Genomic DNA, 17,253 nt, shown 5'->3' with positions numbered 1-17,253 from the left:
GGAAAAGAAGCCAAATTACGATAGACTAAATGCAGTGACAGTGAGGGCATGTATGGGGACACTAGATTGGACATAATGCAGGACCCCTGGGGAAAAAATATCTTATGGGTGGTACACAAGGTCTTAAAATGCACTCGCTTCTCAACCGAAAACCAATGCAATTTGCGATTAATGCTGGAGACAGGACAACTCTTTGGAAGCAAGAACAGTAGCCTGGCCGTGCTTTTTGAGCCAGCTGGAGTCTGTGAATCACAGCCTTGTTAGTTCCTAGGTGGAGGATGTTACAGTAGTCTAAACGGGAAAGGATAGCTGCCTAAATAATTACTTGTCCGATAATTTTTTTTCCAAGAATGGGTTTAAGCTCGCACAGAAGTCCAAAGCACGTGCCTACCACTGATTTCGCCTGTGCTTCAAAAGATAGTGCATTATCCACCAAGATACACCGGTTTTTGAACACAGACTTAGGACGAGGAGGGAGACCGACTGAGGGAGGCCACCAGTGGTCGCCTCAAGACTGTGCGTCTTTCCGTAGAAGGAGGATCTCAGTTTTGCTTGTATTCAATTGCAAACAATTAGCCTCCATCCACTCTGCAGTGGCCAACATACCCCTTTGGAAATGAGCCATGTCTGACATGGGGTTGAAGCTGTGTGTCCTCTGCGTAGGACACCAGCGTGAGCCCCAGGGATTTCCCAACCTGAGCCAAAGGTTGAATGTAGATATTAAACAAAGGGGTGCTCAGAGAGGAACCCTGGAGTACACCTTGGTGCAGAGTGAACAAGTGAGAGCTATGCGAGTTGAAATAATCCGGAAAAAACGGTCAGAGAGCTAGAAGGAGAATCAGGCTAAGTCAAGCCCACCTATGCCAATACCCTGAAGGTGAAGTGCCTCCCTCATAGAAAGATCTGCTCAAAACATGGCATACTAAGAAAAAGCTAAACTTGTGACACTTCTCCCAAATTCTGTGTGGAGTCATCAAACTGCCAAATTTATGGAAAGAAACCCTTTTTTACTTTTTTTTACTGTCCCCACCATTAATTGTGCTCCCCTTAATGGATCTGTATTAATTAAAAAATATAAAGAGTTGACTAAACATGTTAAGTCTTTCCAAATGTAATTAAGTGCCAACAAACTGCTCCAAAGTTATTCGCAAACAAAAATGGTTTGTTGCAGGGATTCTGCTCATACACAGAACTGTGCATAGGGACCCAGGACATCAGTGAATTGTGGTGGAACAAAAACTCACCTCAGTACCTAGAACCCCTAACCGACTAGCATTAGTGTCACATTAGCTCTTTGTCCTATAGCAAAGGTACCAATGATTAGACAACCCAGAATATGCGAATTTGGTTGTTCTCTGGAATGGTGGGAATCAAGAACACTTTCGTTATATTCTCATACCAGTCCACAACATGGGTAAAAAAGAGACACGATAAAGTTTAAAATATTTATTTTAACGATGTGCACTAAGATGCAGTATTTTTGCTAACAAAAGCAGGCATATGATTAAAAATAATACGATCAGCATTGTTACAATTCCATAAAACACAAAAGGAGAAATCATATTATAATGATGGTGGAAACAGGTCCTATAATGCCTTGTTTGCCACCCTCCCTAGCTAGTAACTATGCTTTATAAAATATAGACGGTCTCTTAGTCTTGAATGGGGAAGCCCATACCTCCAAGATCAGTAGAGATGGATCACATCAGGATCTGCAAAAGCTCTTTGTCTCTCTGGAAACAGGTTTTCTTCAGAGTGTGTAAAATCATGTATGCAGTGCAATATTAAAGGTGCCAGGATTTCAGCTAGCTGCAGCTGCATGCATGTTATATCTAGCGCATGAGCCGATCAGCCCGAAAAACACCTAATATTGCTATGATAACCTTGGAGGCTTCAGCACTCACTGTGCAGGCTAAGGTCGAGATGTAATCTAGGAACGTTGACAACAAGCCATTCTCATGTGATGCAATTCAAGCAGCCTAACTTACAACAACAGTTACATATAGTGTTGTGTGCAAAAGCAGCAAAATGATGAAATGGCATTTAAACTTCTAATAAGTCTATGCTAACATAGCAATGTGCGTAAGTAAGGCCCTGCCTTCACTACAGGTTTTCACACCCCACCTTTAAGTTTCCCCCCACGTCTGGTACTGGATCTGTCCAAAAACCAGAAATACCTGCACTGGGTAAAATTTGCTAATTGGCTGACACATTTCATGCAGATTCCTCAAACAATGCCAGAGTTTAAGCTTAAGTTTATGTCCACCCTTTAACTCTGCCCCCTTAAACGATTGGCAACTTGATATACCAATAGAAACCCAATCCTTCTAAAGTTCTGCCAAATATTTTGCAGGCTTGTCACACTGTGACATTGTTATTAATAAATAAACCTATTTTGCTCCTTGTCTTTACTGTCTGGTCTATTGCTGGATCTGTATGAATCTGATAATATAGCGGGCAGGCTGAACACATCCAAATTTCACGCGTAAGGATATCTTGAGCCTCTTCTTGAAGAAGTTTGGGGATGAGTCTCATCCCACAAATTGGCAATTAATCGCCTGTGGGAATCCCTAATTTTTTTCTCCACAAAGCACACTGCTCTCAGTTTTTGCCCACTTAATGACATCTGTCCTCTGCTGGATAATTAGGGAGCCGTTGCCGACTACCAGCACACCAATGTCTTTCTTAACGCTAAAACAAACTCTTAACTCAAACCTGCTGCCCCCTTTTTTTTGGTTTAGTGCAAGCCAAGTTATCCAGAGCTTAACATTGGGAAACATTAGTTCCTATCTTTCTTCGTGATTGTGGTGCTTATTGAAAAAGTAAAATTATTAATATCTTTTGAATGAACATGTTAAAATCATTTACCTGCCAAGTGATCCTTTATCATGTATGAAACTGCCTGTTATGCTGGTTTCTAATCTGCATCAAGTCACATTATATTCTTGAACTTCTAGTTAGACTTGTTCATTTTGAAGTCTGAGGTTAAATGTTCATTGTTCAAAGCAGTGCTACTTAAGGAGCCATGCTTGGAGCTAGCTGAGGGCGTAAAATAAGACACCTCTGATTGGCAGCTGTAACGGAACTCGAGGGACACTAGAGGTCAGCTGAGCTCTTATTCCAACACCACTCTGTATACCCTTTAATTCTTATACTATTCTGACTGCCACTTTTCGACATCCTCCGGCCTGCTTTGAAATTCAGTATTTTGCTCTTCTTCACTTTAATTCTGTCCCATAGTTGTGCTTGTATCTCCAGCATATCATCCAAAGCTAGCTCCACATAATGTGTTCCACATCTGTTCATGGAAACGTTGCCCTTAAATTCATGCAGACATGCCTTCAAGTCACATCTAATTGAGGTGACCTGAGAATGAATCTCCTACAGTCTTTCGTGATGTCAGGAGAGCTGGGTAGCTGCACATTACAAGTGGTCACTAGATCATTCCGATTGTGCTGAATTTCCTACTTATTTGGATGTTGAGTCGGCCCAAAGTACAGTCACTGAGTGTTTGCTGCCGTTTCTTCCTTTTACCATACCTTTCCCACGTATCTTCTATGCTTTGGAGCTGGACGTCTGACCAGGCCTTGGGATCTAAGCTGCCGGGCATTCCTCTGGCATATGGCTAGTGCCTCCTCCCTTGTTTGCCCTCTAATTGCTCTGGGTTTAGTAGCGGTCCTCAATTTGAATTCACACTGAACGCCTTCCATGCAAGGCATCCCCGGCTTCTTTGTAATGCTTTCATATGAGGCAGTGGACTTGGTGTTAGTCTGGGCAGCAAGGCCTGTGTCACTTTTTATCTTGCTCTTTTGGGGGGGTTCCTCTTTACACCCTTCCTCCCTTGCACTGCCCTCTTAACGCTCAGGGTTGGCCCTCCATATAGACAGTCTGTTATAGATGTATGTCTCAGTGGCAGACCCAGTGCCTCTGCTCACCCAGAGTCAACATTTCCTTCTAAGACTTTCTTTCTTGGGGGACTCTTTCAACTTTGGCCCCTGAGGACCTTTGGAGGCCTGCATGAAGGGTGAGATGTTGATGTTTGAGACCCTTAGTGTGCCTCAGGCCGACAGGGTTTCCCTTTAGACCTGGGCTCGTATGTTTATGTTCCTTGCCCACTCGACTAGGTGAACCTCTGGCCTCAGTTGCCCGTGTGTGTGAATATGCTCACTTCGCTCCTTGGTCTTCATGTCTAACAAGTGCTCATCTCACTCTCTGCCTTCTCTAGTGTTTGTCAGGCCTTACTCACTGTGGTGGTGTTCTGTTACCATCTGAGGACCCTCAGCCACTTTGTACTCTTGACATGCCTCACTTCCTAGTGGGGCTGACTCATGTAACATACACTGCTTGATCCCTGCTGTCTGTGATCTGATGGCCCCCAAGGGTAGAATCTCAATTACTCCCTGAGACTTTGTAGGTGGACACCAGTAGCCCGTGAGAGTGTAGAACTGTCCTCCAATCCCTGGACCGGCCTCGGTTTTGTTTACTCTGCTGTATTGTGGCTGTCTGCCACTGTTGGTAAAGCCGGCATGATCCATGGGCCAATCCCAAACAGCTCTCTTGATGCATGGGTGTGACCTTTAAAATCAACAATATTTGGCCCTTCTGCTGGTCGTCAGAGCCCAAAACAGCTTTTCTTCCACAAGACATACTTTGATCATGTTTCTCAGCTGCAGCCAGGCACATTTTGTGCTCCTGCGGGAGTACTCTTTGATTGCTGGGGCTGAAAGAGGTTGCAGGTGCTTCAGAAACTCGGTGGAAGGCCGGCAGCAGTGGATCCTTTTGGATTAGTATCCTATTCCATGCTTGGCAAAGCCAAGCCTGGTGTATTTTCTTTTTTAATAGCTTGATACATTTCTACAATAACATAGAGGCCACTCCACTCAATTGCATATTCTAATTCAGTTTATAGGGGCCCGTGAAGGGTAAATTGTTGAAGGCAGTTCATTTAAACCAATGTCTACCTATCCCCAGTGCAAAAACTTCTGTTCATAGATGGAGACTTTGCTACTGAGACTGAGGAAGAAGTTACATGTTCTTTCAAATAAGCAACCGTGGAATGGTATCTAACTCCGAACTATTATCACTTTTTCCTTAATTTCTTCGGCTTGGGTGTTGATCTCTAACTCAGGTCGGATATTTACAGTAACATTTTATGGTGCTCGCTACTAACTTTGCGCCCCATCAAAGTCCCCAGAAACCTGATAATGAGGAGGAAGGCAATCAGTTTGACAAAATAATTCGAACTAGCCCTAGCCCCCGCATTTTTCCATTAAAGCCCCAGGGAGGTGGCCGTCTCCGGGGCTGCGGGGGCCCCCGTACCATGATAAAACATTGCCCCAGGACCTGACCCACCCAGTGGTTTAAAAAAAACGAAGCGCGGAAGACCGTGCTTCGTTTTTAAAAAATGTACGTTCGGATTTGCACCCCTGCCGTGACTGACCGATTCTTTTTTTTTAAAAGCGCTTTTTCGGCCCTGGGGGTCCCTTTGGTACACCCTGGCCAGGCCTAGGGGGGTCAGGGGGTTTTTACCCTGTTCCCTTTTCATGTTTTTTAATGTTTCTATCACCTTTTTTGCTTCTCACTCAGTACAGAGTCACAAGATGACTGCCAACACTTCCTGGTTTGAAGTGTTGGCAGCCAATAGGAAACAAGCTTGTGATCAGGAGGGTTCAGCCAATCAGATCTCACAATTCTGAAGTATCAATATCTGTAGATGTTTAAATTTCTCAAATTGCTGAACGGATTTACACTATTTTAAGAAAAGTGTGCATTCTGGATAAAAAAAAGCTACCTTTTTGCTAAATTTGGTGTAATTCCGTTTTGCCGGTCAGGCTGTAGCCGTGTCAAAAGTTTCCCATGGAAATTAACATGGAGAAAACATGTTTTGGGACCCCCCTCTTTTCTCTGCCCCCGCTTGACGAATCACCCCAAAACGTTCAAGATGCCAGCTGACCTGAGCGGGCCATTTGCTTTGAAAATTTCATGAAGATTCGTCAACCGATATACTTTTGAAATTTTCACGATTCGTCAACCGATATAGTTTTGAAAATTTCACGAAGATTCGTTAAAGATATTGGCAAAAAGAAAAATGCTTTTTGAATAGAAACAAGGTTCTAACTAGAACTACCTTGGGGGACAGAGCTTGCACGGATACAAAATGGCCGCCTGAGCGCTGAGCTCTCCCGGGACATCGACCAATCCTACAATAATCCTGCAGCTAACGCGGCTGCTGTTCCCCTTAATGCAGCGCCGGATCGGCGGTTAAGTGTGCGGTGTGGGCTGACAGGACCTGGCGGGGGATCGGAGCAAGAGAAGAGCCTGGGGAGCAGCGTGGGGAGCACTGCGAGGAGCCTGAGTACGAGGGAGAACACATGGCTGACATGGAGGCAGCTTGCTGAAAGGGGGTCAGTGGGGTGCTGCTTTGCGTGCCTAGCTGCCAGCGAATCCCATACAGACAACCTGCCTTGAACCTGGGGCGCCCACTGTGGGTTGGGGTCTGACAGCTGGCAGAGTACTGACTACCACGTGCAGACCTGAGGGGCAGAGATTGGTATTGCCCAGCGTGGTGAAGAGAGATACACTGGAAACTTGGAGGTATGAGAGAGGCTTGAGGCCCGAGTTAACTAGGCAACCCCTGCTGCCCCACCCCCCTGGAAGACGGTCCACGCGGTGGTGGTGTAGGGCCCAAGCTGGCACGTATAGTGCATGGAGTCTATTGGTTTGGCTGCTTACACCCTGACTACCTGGTAGGAACTGGGAAGCTGCGCTACTAGTGGTCTGTGTCTGGAGCCTTGGGCCTGAAGCCCTCTAGAGGTACGTGAAGGGGACGCATAGGTGTTGGGAGTTCAGACCCGCAGTGGGCCCGGCCGGACAGCATGGGTAAGGGGGACAAGACCCAGACGAAGTTGACCTTTAAACAAAAGCGAGCGAAATCTCAAGACCCCGCATCAGACAGGGGATCCAGAGGTGCATTGCATTCCCATGATGAGGAAGAGCCTGATATCCGCAGCCTGCTGAGAGCCATGGAGAAGTCCTTGCAGGGCGGAATCACATCTCTAGGCGCAAAATTGGACGCCCTAACCTATGGTATGGACAGGATGGGGGAGCGCCTGAACAAACACGCGGAATGACTGGACATGTCGGAAAGGCGCCTAACGGAGGTGGAAGAGGCGCATACTATTTTGGATGCCGACAACAAGCAACTGGGGAAAGTCCTGAGAGTTTTACAGGAGAAAACTGAAGACCTGGAAGCGCGCTCTCAGTGCTGTAATCTGCGCCTGGTAGGCCTGCCGGAGACGACCGCTACGGGAAATATGGAACAGTTTATTGAAATGTTACTTGTGACATTGCTGGGCGATCACGTCTTCTCGGCTATGTTCGTGGTGGAGAGAGCGCACAGGGCACTGGGTCCTCGGCCGCCACTGGGCACGGTGCCGCCCCGGATCATCGGAAAATTACTCAACTATCGGGACCGGGACGCCGCCTTGAGGGTTGCACGGGAGAAGAAGGTGCTACGCTACGAGGACTCAAAGTTGCCCATGTATCCGGACTTTACTGCCAGAGTTCAGGAAGCATGCAGGCATTTGTACCCATCAAGCGACAGTTGAGAGACATGGGAGTGAATTACGCGATGCTGTACCCGGCGAAACTCCGAGTTAATCGTCAGGGCCGATCACACATTTTTACGGACCCTTCGGCTTTGCAAAAAGCCATAAAGACCTGGGCGAAAGAGCGAGGACCCTGCCGGGAGCAGACCAGTTTGGAGGACCCGGAGGGGTCGACGCTGGATAAACAGGACTGAACAACAAAGGCTGGTAGCTATGAGAGGGCTGTGTGATATAGGGGGTGGTAGGGCGGTGTGTCGGTCAGTTTTTATGGAGGGTACGTTCATATGTACAATGGCACTACTGCCTTGGTGCATGTTGCAGAGAAGTTGATTCACGACAGGGGCAGTTGTGTCCCAGGGGGGCATCAGGGACTGGACTTACCACTATTGATCCTGTAAGCAAGGAAAATGGGTACTTTAGAAGCGTTGAGACCGCGTGGGCATGATATTATCAGAGACATGCTTGATTTAGTCACGGGTATAATGTTTGCATGACCGCAGAAGTGTTCAATGTATCATTGCATAGGGAGTGGGGAACAGTTATGTTGAGGGTTGGGAATGATGTTTGCAGAGCGCTATGCTGCATAATTGGTTACGATGTCTGAGGGGGGCTGGCGCAGGGTAACTCGATTGCTTTCAATTTGATATTGTTACCACTTGAAGAGCCACCTCTGCTCACGTGTGCCTGGCACTGATATCAATACCTTCTCCATGTTGGTTGAGGGTTCGGGGATTATTTGGGGTTGGGGGATTGGATTGGGGACACATGCGGCCCTGTTGGGGGAGGTCTGCTGTGGGCGGGGGGGGTGTTGCACGGGAAGTAATGCAAAGAGGGAATGGTTTGAAGCGGGGTGTTTGATTTGCAGTTATTGCTAGCTTGGCTGGCGCTTTCATATTGTGGATACGCGATGGATTGCATGGCATAACTGATGTCACGTGAATCGTCTGATTCTTTGGATTGCGAGGGCAGGTTGCTGGTAATTACTTGGAATGTCAGGGGGTTGAATGACCATTGAAAAATGCGTAAGGTCCTGAACTATCTATACAGACATAAGGTGGACCTGGCTATTCTGCAGGAAACTCACCTCCCAAACACCAGTCCTATGCTTAAGCTGAGGGCGCTAGAGGGAACCATAAATGCGGCAGGGTTTACCACTCATGCGAGGGGGGTGTTGAGCTGGGCTAACCCCAGGTCGTCTATTGCCCTGACTTTGCTCCGAGAGGACCAGGACCGAAGGTATGTTATATCTAAATGTAGTGGGCGGGGAGTGGATTTCTTGCTTGTAAATGTTTATGGGCCTAATTATGACTGGTGACCTAGCTAAAATTGTATCTCAGTATGGCGATGCTCGGATATTGTGGGGAGGGGACCTCAATGTGATCAGAAACCCAGAGCTAGACCGCTCAGCGGGACTGCCCAGACAACCTGCTGCGTATGCAAGGAGAATAGAGGAAATGATGGTGAGTCTGGATATGTGTGATGTGTGGCGAATGCGCAATGTGGGGAAAGGGGGCTACACGCACTTCTCAGCATTCCATGATATACACACGCAAATTGACTATTGGTTTGCATCTACCTCATTGATTAGCCAGGTACGGCAATGCACAGTGTTGCCGCGTACTCTCTCAGACCACTCACCTTTGCTTTTAGTTCTGAAGTCTCCCAAGAGGAGTATTCCACCGTTTACGTGGAGATTCCCCCCATACTCTCTGCTAGACCCGTTATTCTGAGAAGAGATGGCGGTGGCCATTGATACCTTCTTTGACACCAACGTCGGCTCAGTGGATAGTTTCTGGATGATTTGGAAAACTTTTAAAGTTTACATCAGGGGCATAGCTATGTCCAAACATTCAGGGGTACTGCGGGCGATCAGGGGGAGTCTGGCGGAGATTGAGAGGAAACTACAGAACCTGGAAAGGGACAGGGAGGAAGGGGGAGGTGAGAGAGTAGAAGACGAAATAAAGGCCCTTCTGCTGGAGTATCAGGAAACGGCGGATCGTCAGGTGAAACACCTAGGCAAGTATGTCACGGCACGTGCGTACGGGGAGGGAGAGAGGCCTGGATCAATCCTTGCTCGGCTGATGAAGGCTAGGCGTGGTAAGACGCAAGTGACAGAGATCAATGCGGATAATGGAGATCTCCTGACAGAAGAGGGAGACGTAGCTGAGCGCTTCCGGCAATACTATGCAGATCTCTATAAAACCAGATCCGCGGGGATGGATGACCAAATTAGGGAGTATTTGGAGTATATACAACTGCCATTTCTCCCGGATGCCCATAGGGAGTTGCTGAGGCATCCGATTGAGAAGGATGAAATGATAGAGGCGCTGAGCCGTATGAGAGCAGGGAGTGCACCGGGATCGGACGGCCTGACAGTCGCCTTTTATTCTCTTTATTCTAGGAAAAGTTGCTGCCACACCTTGCGGCTTTGTTTGACGACATGTTAGACACAGGCACAATGCCCCCGTCGATGAAGGAAGCGATCCTAGTCGCTATTCCGAAGCCAGGAAAAACACAGAATGACTGCAGTTCGTATCGCCCGTTGTCCCTTCTTGACGTTGACGCAAAATTGTTTGCGAAAATCCTGGCAACTAGACTGGCGTTGATGTCACATATCCTGGTGGCGCCTGAGCAGGCTGGCTTAGATTGAGACAATTGATGCTCAAGTTAGCCTGGGCAGGTAAACAAGCTATGGTGCAGTGGGGGGTGCTCACGCTTCCATATCATCTAGGTGGCATGGGTGCACCAGATTTTGAATTATATTACAGGGTGTCGCAGGGAGCGCACTTGCATGCTTGGATCCATGGAGGAGAGGGGGTTCCCTACCTTTGGATGGAGCGCCTGTTCGCTGCACCAGTGGCCCTGCCGGCAGTTATCATGGAACAGGTGGACCGCAGGACTGGTATAATGGATTCTTTAAATACGACGAGACATGCTTGGCGTTGGCTGCTGCACAATCAAGCAGGTGCTATACTCTTCTCACCGGTCATGCCGATAGAATGGATGAGATGGTTGGGTCCGTGCACGGAGAATGGGGTTGTGCTAACGTTGCGGTCTATGAAAATAGAAGTGGCGGGAGACTTGTTTTATGAGGGAACAGTGCGCACAGTGGAGCAGCTACAGGGTGTGCCGGAGAGCGACAAGCCAATGAACAGGTTTCATTTCTACAGAGTCAGAGCGGCGTTGCGGGCTTTGCTAGGAGAAGACATGACTGATCATCCTGAGGTGCGCAAATTAACGCATGTTATTAAGGCGGACTCTCCTTGCAAGATGGTAACCGCACTTTATAAGATTGCTATGTCGCACAGAGCACACAAATATACGGCTGCCAGGCTGGCATGGCAGCGCGACTTAGATGTCCAACTGGATGACACTGTGTGGTCTTATTGTTGTCTTAATACCAGAAAAATATCCCTACATGGTAGACACAGGCTGGTGCATTTTAAGTATCTCAACAGGATATACTACACTCCGAAAAGGCTATATAGATACGGTTTGCGAGAAAGCGCAGAGTGTGAGAGATGCAGGGTGGAAGTGGCGGACTTCATGCATTTGGCATGGTTGTTCCCGGGGGTGCTTGCATTTTGGGAAACAGTGTTTGTGGAGCTTGGCAGAATAGTTGAGGTTGCGTTGGACCCGGACCCACTCATGGCCCTTTTGGGATATACTAAAAAGCTACCAAAGGCGATCCGTAGATTAGTGAACATGGGGCTCCTTATGGCCAATAGGAGAGTCGCCATGTGCTGGCTGAGGGGGCCGGTCCCAACGCTACACCAGTGGTCACGAGATAAGCTATACTGCTCTACGCAGTCAGAACTTTATAGTGAATTGCTGCCCCCTAGAAGCAGACCTAAGAATTTTTGGGGACTTTATGCTACATATACACAAAGTGCGTAAAGCGACAGCGGGGCGAAGGCAAGGACTGCTGGACCCATGGGTGATGCGAGTGGCGCTGACCCGGAGGGGATAGGCTGAGAAGTTGTGTGAGGGAGTATCGTTTCTAAATGATGGGATGTGGAAGAGGGTGGCGGGAGGTTGTGGGGAGGTGGGTAGGGTAGTGTTTGTGAGTGGAATAATTGACAGGATGGGCGTGGCCGTGGTGAGCGTGGGTTGCTGGGATGAGGGAAATGCTACAGGGGAGCGTGTATCCCTTGGAATGGGGACCTGAGCTATATATGCCGAGACAGCTGCATAAGGCTGGGAGATATGTAGGTTCACGCCGCCTGCCCATTCGGGATGTTGGCTTAATGGCTGCGTTAGTGACTATGCAATGTGGAGTAGTATTTTTTTGGATATGGGGCTATTTTGCTACGCCTCGATTGTCTTTAACTGTACCTGTACTATGGTTTAACATCTAATAAAACCCTTTAAAAAAAAAGTAAAAAAAATAACTATCTACTGACGACCGTCAGTAGGTAATATAGATCTATATATATATAAGAAATTGTCCCCAACCAATTCGGATTAAGGAGCAAGCACCCGTCATTGTGGGGTTCTCTCGTTTATTGCGCAGATTACATCAGGCTATGGACAAACCGGAACGCGTTTAGGTAGACAGTCTGCCTTTCTCAACCTGTAATATATATATATATCTCAGACCACCCCACAAGTATTGGCTCAAGGAGAATGGAGAGTCACAGATAGATAGATATATCACAAGTGGCTCAAGGCAGGCTGTGATATAAACAAATTCCACCAATTTCCAAGAACAAGCCTGACACACCTGGATGCTCTATATAGATTTTATTCCGAAACCAATATATATACGTTTTCCAAAATGGAAGACGTTGTACAATGCTTATTAAACTTTGTCAAAACCTCGAAGAATGTTTGTTTGGTCTAGTGATCAGTATACTTATTATTATTATTATTATTTGTAACTGAATTGGTACATGACCAGGGTAGAAGTAGCATCCGTGTTAATCACCACTTCATGCAATGTGTTAATAGAGCTTGAGTACTATTGTTAGACTGTGAACAAGGCAAATTCTGTAAGGGGGGTAGAATTCACTACGCAGAGCTAAATATACAATTCATTTGTTGCCTACTCTTGTAAATCACATGGTTGTCTTTAGTCATTCTTTCTTTTATTTTCTCTTGCAGGTACGGCTGGGAGTTTTTGGAGCACACCTACCTATATCATATAACCCGCAGGGATATCCGTCACAATTTCTCCTCCTATTTCTACATGCTGTATTTGACTGCAGAGAGCAGTTGGAGCTTTGCTCTTGGACTTGCTGCCTTTCTCCCACAGTTGCTTCTCCTTATTGTCGTATCTGTGGCATTTTACAAAGACCTTGTGTTCTGTTGCTTTCTTCACACCGCTATATTTGTCAGCTTTAACAAAGTTTGCACATCACAGGTAAGAGCCTCCATCCGGGAAGGAACACAGTCGGTTGAATTTCAAGAGTATTTTGTGTATTTACCCTAGCTTGCACCACCATAATACATGTTTTCAAAACTGACTATTGGATCCATTTACTTAGCAACCACCTGCATCTGTTTAAGTAAAATATTAAGCACCATTACATTCTTACCATATTATAGAGCAGAGGCCTTCAAATGTGGCAATCATACAAGAAACAGCAGACTAGACTATATAGATATTTTTTAATTCTGCATTTTTAGACCTGCAAAGTCCTCTTATGCTCTGGAAAGGACGCCAGAGCTCATAGCATGTGACATTCTCAGGGACTTCACTTAGATAGCCTTTGTTCCAAACCCCATGCTGCTTCTCATTTATAAGATCGCAAAGTATATGCCCCATGGTGCACCTTAATAGGATAGGTGATTAAACCAAATGGGCACACCCCTTACTCACTGTAATAATACGTTACATGTTAGTGTTAACTTAGCGCATTAGCGCATAGTGTGGTACATTGCTAAGTGCTTTTCTTGCAACGCGTCCTGTATCTGAACTCGGTCAAATACCTTCTGAAAGTGTTTCTCGCAAAAGAACGTTCATACATCTTAATTCAAGTGTTGAGGCAGCATTGATAGCAGAGGATTTGCTAGTATGTTTTACCTTCTCTATATCTCTTTGTGAAGGGGCAAAATACGACTTGCCTTCTCCCCTTAACAATTTAGTAATTATTCCTTTCGAAGCTTCTGCATCTTGAATTAAAGCCTCACAATATGTTGCTGATGAAGCAGCTGAAGGATTTATATGCTTTAGTTTTTTTGTTATATTTGTACCGTTTTTACCACATTTGGGCATCACATTTATTACTCATTTATTTTATTCAGATTCAATACATATTGTGTGTGTGTGTGTGTGTGTGTGTGTGTGTAGTCATGCAGTCTATTCTGTGTTTTTCTGCTGCATGTCTCATTTATGTTATCCGTGGTTACATTGTTCGGTGGAACAATGTATACATTTTACTGGAATGATATATACATATATATAAATATATTAAGTAAAACTTTATTCCAGCCGTTGGCCTTAAAAGTTACAAAATAAAGCATAAATAGAATATATCATTCCATTTCATTTCATTTTATTTATAACTTTATTTCGATTTGCATAAAATCGCAAAAGTTAAAACAACATATACATTACATAAAAATATTGGAGCTACTCATTGTAGTAGTTGTCAAGAGACAGAACAAGAATAATACAATATACCCATTCGAGCACCTTATATATCCATTATAAAATTATTGATACTTATATATAAAAACATTAAAACAGAGCCATAACAAATGGCCTAAAGTTGGGGCCCTGCATTTACAGTGAAGGGGTCATATCTATATGGGGTGATACATAATAGATGTTTCAAAATAAAAGAGGCCTATCAGGGGGTGGACCGGTGCCTCTGCCTCTTCTCTTTCCAGCGAAGCACCCATACCCAACCCAGATACTTAGCTACCGCAACCATAACCGGTCCAGCCACTGATGTTTTGAGGATTCTAAGAGCCTCTAGGCTGGACCTAGTACCCAAGTTGGCACAGGTGGGTTTCAACCATCTAGATCTGGGTTTGCTATAAGCGGAACAGACAAAAAAAGATGTGACCTAATGTTTCTGTCATGTCCAGACAAAGTGGGCAGTTGCTGGATTGTGAGTTACCCCACTTAGATGTAAAAGTGTTAATGGGGAGAGTTCCCACCCTAAACTGATGGAATAGCTTCCTATCACGGTTTGATAAAATTATATCCCAATACCCCTCATAGTTTGTCTCCTGCTTAAGGTCTAGAAAAACACCTGACAGGGAAGAGCTGGGGGAGGCCACAATACGCTTCATATTAACCATGGTCCAATAGGCAGCTTTAAACTCAAGTTTGGATGGAAATATACTGTCAGCCGGGGAGGTCCACATGTGGCTCAACCCCATGTCTGATAGTGTACTTTTAACACTCCTGAACCACACCAGTTTCCTGTTTACGACTAAATCCCTGACTTCCACCAAAGCCAGTTCTGGGGTCACCCAAAGCCTTCTCTAATAGGCAACCAACCTGTAGTGTGCCACATCCCTGATTGAATGACACCCTAAATCCAAAAACAGGGGTACTAAAGGGGTAGATTGGGGGAGACCAATTATTGATCGTAGGAATTTGTTCTGAGCCATGGCTAGACAGTCCAAATTCACATAACCCCACAACTCCGCCCCATAAAGTAGCGAGGTACTAATTTTGGAGTTATGGAGCTGAAGCGCCGGTGCTATAGGTTTTGTATGAGACTGGCTGTGCCCCTTCAGCAAAACCCCCGTGAGTTGGGCATGCCTAACAGCTAGGCAGTCTATCTGCGGCTTCCAGCTTACCCTTCTGTCAATTAAAACGCCCAGATAAGAAAAAGTCTCAGTTTGTTCCAGAATTCCCTTGTTCATTCGGACGACACCAATAGCCTTTGGGGAGTTCGTCAGGACCATGTACTTGGTCTTGTCAACATTGACTACAAGATCATGGTCCTGACAAAACTCCTCAAATATGGACAGGGCACACTTGAGGAAATATAATTTTTGATCGAGTAGTGTTCCCCAGCGAGTACCCCATCGTCTCCATGTACTAGCTTGCAGTACATGTTATTCCCCTCCTGTGCCAGCTACGAAGATGCAAATACATTTGCGTCCATCTTTAACTTGTCCTCTTTCAGATCCGCCATGAACGGATTGAATATTCAGTTTCTATATGTGCTGTGCCAACGTCTTTTTGTGGTACACTTTACACGTTTTTCAGCTCTGGCGAGGTAGGCCCAGAATATGCCATTGAGCCTTTTCGAGTTCTCTCCTGCTTTCTGACTCCGAGGGCCTCAGCCCAGGCTACCTCTGTACCAGTGGCCCCCACCTTTTTCCTTGCGCGGCTCCGGCGCATAGCCTAACCTCTGCCTGCCAAGACCGTCTTCAACCTTCGAATTATCTGCTCCACTCCTCGAAAACACATTCCTGTCTCGTAGCTCAAGTAAACATCCTCCCAGCTGCAGGAGCAGAGGGCCCGGTTCTTCTGTCTCCGTGCAAGTAATTCATAGATTCCGTTGCCATGGTAGGCCCATGCCCCCTCACCCTGCATGCCAACACGTAGACGCATACATGCAGACAGTATAGAGTAGCCTCCGCCCGAGAGACCTTTTCCCTTCCAGACACTACTGTTCCTTAAACATACGATACCAGATACGATTTGGGATTAGGTTGATCTGACATCCCAGACTTATGTCTATACTTATGTCTACACTTGTAGTGCTAAATGTCAAGTCCTTTCACCTTCTGGTTATGCGTCAGATTCACGTCAATCTGCTGCGCGCGCATCTCTGCCTTATATTTCTGCTGACATTGCAATATTCTCTTATGTATCCACCCATTTTGTGACCTCATGATTAATGACGTTTCGAGTATACGCCTTCATAAACGCCTATTATACCGCCTTTTTAGTGACGTTTTGATGACGTTTACATGTTTTATCTCTACTTTTCCAGTTGTTACGCCTACTGTATGCTCATACATTGTAATGCATTGACTATATATATGTACTTCTGTAAACAATGTGTTGTCTGTCTTCCCTTCCTGAACCCTGTGTGGTGAATGGAATGGTTATGCCACCTTGGCTCGAGCCAATAACCCAATTCCTTTTACAGGAATAAAACCCTTTTGAGTTAACCTCAATATCCCGGATTTTGCCTCTTATTTCACTGAGTTGTTCTTATTGATTATTGATAGCAAATTAAGTATAGGTAATCGATATTACCACAGTTTTTGGCGCCCGAATAGGGACCCCTCCCCCACCCCACGCGCCGGCGGTGCGTTGCAGGCCTAGCCCCCTGCCACAGCCGGACGGACAATTACGCGTATCCGCAGGATTTCCTGTATCTCCCTCAGGCCAACGGAGGTGACTGAGGCTGCGATCGACACCCAGACGAGGCGGTGAGGAGTGCGGAGGGTCCCAACCCGAGCCTAGCTGAGAGAGCAAGATCCGTGATATACCGAGGCCCGCCAGGTTCCGAGGTTCCGAAGTATCTGCGTCGAGTCCGAATCCAGTCCGAGTCCGAGTCCAGTCCAGAGTTTCCGAGGCCTTCTGTTTCCGTGCTTCCTGGTGAGTACCGTTGCTAGGGACGCATCCTGACGTGCGCATTGGTTTGTGCCGGTCTAGACGGGTTCGGGTACACGAGCCTGTTCTGCACTGTTAAGCAGTGTATCTGTACTGTATAGCAGTATATCT

The 17,253-nt window shown here is 46.3% G+C and overlaps 1 protein-coding gene across 1 annotated transcript in view; it reads left to right on the top strand.

Annotated features, from left to right (window-relative positions):
- Positions 1-17,253, top strand: part of PIGM (phosphatidylinositol glycan anchor biosynthesis class M) — a 155,551-nt gene that overhangs the window by 77,455 nt on the left and 60,843 nt on the right. Inside the window, exon 5 of the mRNA XM_086965378.1 lies at positions 12,711-12,969. Coding sequence (XP_086821504.1) covers positions 12,711-12,969 — 259 coding nt within the window. The remainder of the gene's footprint in view (positions 1-12,710; positions 12,970-17,253) is intronic.

The sequence above is a fragment of the Lissotriton vulgaris genome, chromosome 4_1 (assembly GCF_964263255.1).
Source record: "Lissotriton vulgaris chromosome 4_1, aLisVul1.2, whole genome shotgun sequence".
Lineage (NCBI taxonomy): Eukaryota > Metazoa > Chordata > Amphibia > Caudata > Salamandridae > Lissotriton > Lissotriton vulgaris.
This window is presented reverse-complemented; position numbering and strand designations above follow the sequence as displayed.